The sequence below is a fragment of the Gavialis gangeticus genome, unplaced genomic scaffold, assembly GCF_001723915.1.
Source record: "Gavialis gangeticus isolate Ggan-Ray unplaced genomic scaffold, GavGan_comp1, whole genome shotgun sequence".
Classification (NCBI taxonomy): domain Eukaryota; kingdom Metazoa; phylum Chordata; order Crocodylia; family Gavialidae; genus Gavialis; species Gavialis gangeticus.
In genome coordinates, this window is record NW_017729025.1 from 87448887 (window position 1) to 87452769 (window position 3883).

The window sequence follows — 3883 nt, forward strand, 5'->3', positions numbered from 1 at the left end:
ATGCTTATGCATTGAGATGGATCAAAGCAGCTTTCTCTTTTAAATTTGTGCATCTTGAGGTACAGATGCACACATTAGAAAACAAGCACACGTTGTGTAACTTCTACCACAGCCTTCTGCAACAAGTAGAAATTAAGTCCAGGATGATGATCTTAGGCAGTGGAAGACTTACAGTTTAAATGTTTTGAACTCTTCCTTAAGAGAGAGAACCAAACAGCCACTGAAGTAAAGTGAAAAAGGTTCTTATTTCGATGGATGCTAGATCTACCTCTAAAGGAGTCAGAGTTCCTACAGAGACTGCGTGAAACAAAAGACAACTTCTGCATGTTACTAACAGCTCTTAACTGAGACTTGGCTCAGATATGCAAACAGATGATAGTGGTACCAACTTTTGGCAATGCATTTCAATAGAGAGAATAATTGGATAGGATGCCCAACAAAACACACAGTTGAATTTCCCAGAGATGAAAGTTCATGAGGGGAACAAATAAAAGCAAAGCAAATTAATACAAGATTTTCAGCTGTTTAAAAATATTTAAAATAAAATTCCCTTAAGTGAAATCTGGAGCAGTGAACTAGTCTTTACAAATACACAGGCAAGTGTGACCTGGAGAGTCAGAATGAGGTACCGATGATATGGTTACTTTATTAATGCCATCTATAATGAATTGAACAGGCAAACGCAGTGAATGAATAGAATGCAAATACTCTCAGATGAGCAGGGCAAGTGCACCTTATTTTATGTAATTGCCCTAATTTCCAGATACCAAAATACTGTGGCTAGTAGGTCACTCTGAACAATACACAAATGTTTCCTAAGACAGTTAAAGACAACAAGCTTCCTGGTATTCAAGGCAAATCCAAAATCATGCTATCCAATACTCAAACAACAGGCTAAAACCATAAATACAAGTCTCAGTCCTATGAGCGAACACATTCTCTGAAGCAAAACCCTTTTTTACAGAAAAAAATCTTTGCTTTAAGGCTTTGATGTGGTGCCTCTTTGTACCAGTTTAATTTATAGGCAAGTAAGTTTAGAAAGGACTCCAATATCAAACCAGAATGCCTGTCAAGAGTTAAACCTCTCCACTTATTACACACTATGTTGGAGTTCAACTGCAGCAAAAACATTCTTTTAGACTACATAAACCATTCTCCCTCATCTCATTTCCTCTAAGATACCCCAATTTGAAGTGATAATTCAAAGAAACACCAAAACGTTATGATTTTAAACAATGAACAAAACAGGTTATGGTGAGATTAAAGTTTATCACCTTCTCAACCCATCTTCCTTTCACCTTTCTGGCTCTCTTCTCCCTTTAGCTTTTCCAGGTTTCTCCTCTCTCCTACTCTGCACATTGCATCATCACTGGAAAAAAGGGTCCCAACAACACTAAGTGATGTCTCACTTAGCTACTGAATATTGTCCAATTAATATACTGCATAATATAAATCAACATTCAACCTTAGGTTTTAGTCAGAAATAAGACAGTGGTTGATACTAAGGGTTAACATAATGGTGAAGTCAACAGTACACTACTTAGGAACTGTAGTGCCATTCAATTTAAGTTTCCTGCATACAAGATGGTTTCAGCTACATATTTTTGAAGACAGAGGTTTAAAGGGAACGGCAGAAGTGCTGTTAGCAATAGTTCCCTATCCTCTATACCGAAAAACTGAGGTTCAAGTCCTGTAATGCTGCTGCAAGTGCCTGCCTATTTTGTACATGGACAAATTTGGCAGGGGGCAAAATAACTTTACAGAATGCAGGCTAGTGGCCATCTAAAGGCAGGATTTACACTGATATTGTACCAAAATGTTAACAGAAACACAAAAATAAATCCAGAAATTGCCTTGCAATGTTAGAGTATTAATCCCATAACCTTTTATAATCAAGGATCCAGTTAGGACTTCATGACTGACTTGTTCCAAATTATTCAGTCCAAGTCTCAGTAGCTACATAAGAAATTGGCAGCGGTAGTACTGTATGTGTACTCCATGCTTGAGAATGCCAAGTATTAGTAAACCAAGTATAGCCGCTAGAGTTCCAGTGTGAAAATAACCCTTTAAATAAAACTTACTAAGACCAAGCACACTTAGGCACAGAAGCTATGTCATGGTAGAATTCTTTTCAGCAGAGATATCTTTCTTCCTTACTCCCATTGCTGCAACAGCTAGTCCTTTCCCAGGGATCCAAATTGGGCCAGGACTAAACCTTTTAACGTAACTGCTTTAAATGGTTTAAGCTAAGGTGACTTTGCTATGTAACCCATTTGAAAAGAGTTGTTTGATTTCTTAAATTCCTTTATTTGACTGTGTGGCAGTCCTGAGTGCCCTTAATGCTGAAAAAATAAAAAAAATAATAAAAGAAATCAACCTGTGCCCAGGTGTCATATTGCTGGTGGAAGCATTAGCAACATTTACACAGGTAGTCCTTATTACAGTCCATAACTCAGATAGCTTATGACAATGGCACCAAATTCTGATCCATAAGAAGCAGCCATTTTTATGAAGAACCACCTTGTGGTGCCCAGTGCAGCAGCTGTCTCAGGAAAACATGGGAGAAAGTTATAATGGTACCATCAGGAAATCTTGGAGCACTGAACTTCATGTCATGTGAGGACCAAGGAAAAATCCTCTTCTTCCAGATCCATTACAGTCAATAAGAATATCCAGAAATACCAAATTTCAAGTGTGCTAAATGTAAAATTGGTGGAATGCTAGCTGGTCCATAAAGGGCTGCACCAAGTTGTCTGTGGCAAAGTAGAAGACAAGCCCAAAGGTTATGGAGATTGGAAGAGCTGGTAAGGCCTTCTTGAAGATGGCAAGCAGCAGGAGAGTAAGGCACAGACCCTGAAGAGAAAGATAAGGGGAAAATTATATGGTGGAAATCTAACCAACAAAGAGATAGATTATAGACCACTTTAAGCTTAAAAAGCTAACAAAAGGGTCAGTATGATATATTTTTCTTTTCCTTGGGTGGCTATTTCCATCAGTTAGAACAGTACAGAAACTAACTCAAATGGTCCAAGTTTGGCAAAATACTAGAACTTGCTTTGCAAAGCCCAGTGGGACTTTTATGGTTTCCTGAGTTAAAGCTAAATACTGATCTCCCACTGAAATCCACTGCAAAGCTCTCACTGACTTCAGCGATAGCAGAAGCAGGCACTAAATCAAACATATGGAGTTCCCAGTGGATTAAACTGCTATGGCTTTTGGTTAGAGGAATGCAATGAAACATCATCATTACTCAGTGATATTATACTCACAATTAGTATGGCTACAAAACATGCTAAAGTTGTGTTCCAGTCTCCATTTGCTGTTGCTGAGGCTTTGCCAACCAAAACACTGTAGAAAATGAAGTCTCCTAAACCGAGCTTCACTCCCCCTATAACGGAAAGAAAAAAAAGGGAAAGCATTAAGTAGTACCTGTTTGTTAATCTTAGCCAAAGGCCACAGAGGACAATATGACAAACGATTTAAAAAATACAACTTAAGAGCATCCCCAAGTCACAACTTCTAAATTAAAGAAAAGCAAGGGTTAGAAATACCAGTCATTAAGGAAACTTGCTTTACAATAAACTGGAGTTTTTAATGTGCAACTATAGTTGAAGGTGCGCGGGCCTCACATGCTTATGTTGTTCCGTAGTACCTTACACCCCGTCTCTTTGTGCTTCATACTAATAACATACGAGGCAATAATTTGTCTGGACAATGGACTGTTTCCTCTGAGAAGCGTTATATAGGTGTAAAGGATTCTGAAGAAGGGAGGGCATGTTAACAACTCATGTCAAAGGCCTCCAGTTTCTCTCCTTTGAGTGGTGGTCCATTTGCACATTCTACTGGGAGTGGCTCCAAAGCAGTAGCCAGTCTATGCAAAGAT

At 38.6% G+C, this 3883-nt stretch overlaps 1 protein-coding gene across 2 annotated transcripts in view; it reads right to left on the reverse strand.

The window, feature by feature from the left end:
- Positions 1–226: 226 nt before the first annotated feature.
- The window catches only part of PSEN1 (presenilin 1), a 69358-nt gene continuing 65701 nt past the window's right edge, over positions 227–3883 (reverse strand). For both annotated transcript variants that reach the window (XM_019519119.1, XM_019519120.1), the window contains exons 10-11: positions 3270–3388; positions 227–2853 (exon numbers count right to left, since the gene is read on the reverse strand). In XM_019519119.1, the coding sequence (XP_019374664.1) occupies positions 2698–2853; positions 3270–3388 (275 nt within the window). In that variant the 3' untranslated portion in view covers positions 227–2697. The remainder of the gene's footprint in view (positions 2854–3269; positions 3389–3883) is intronic.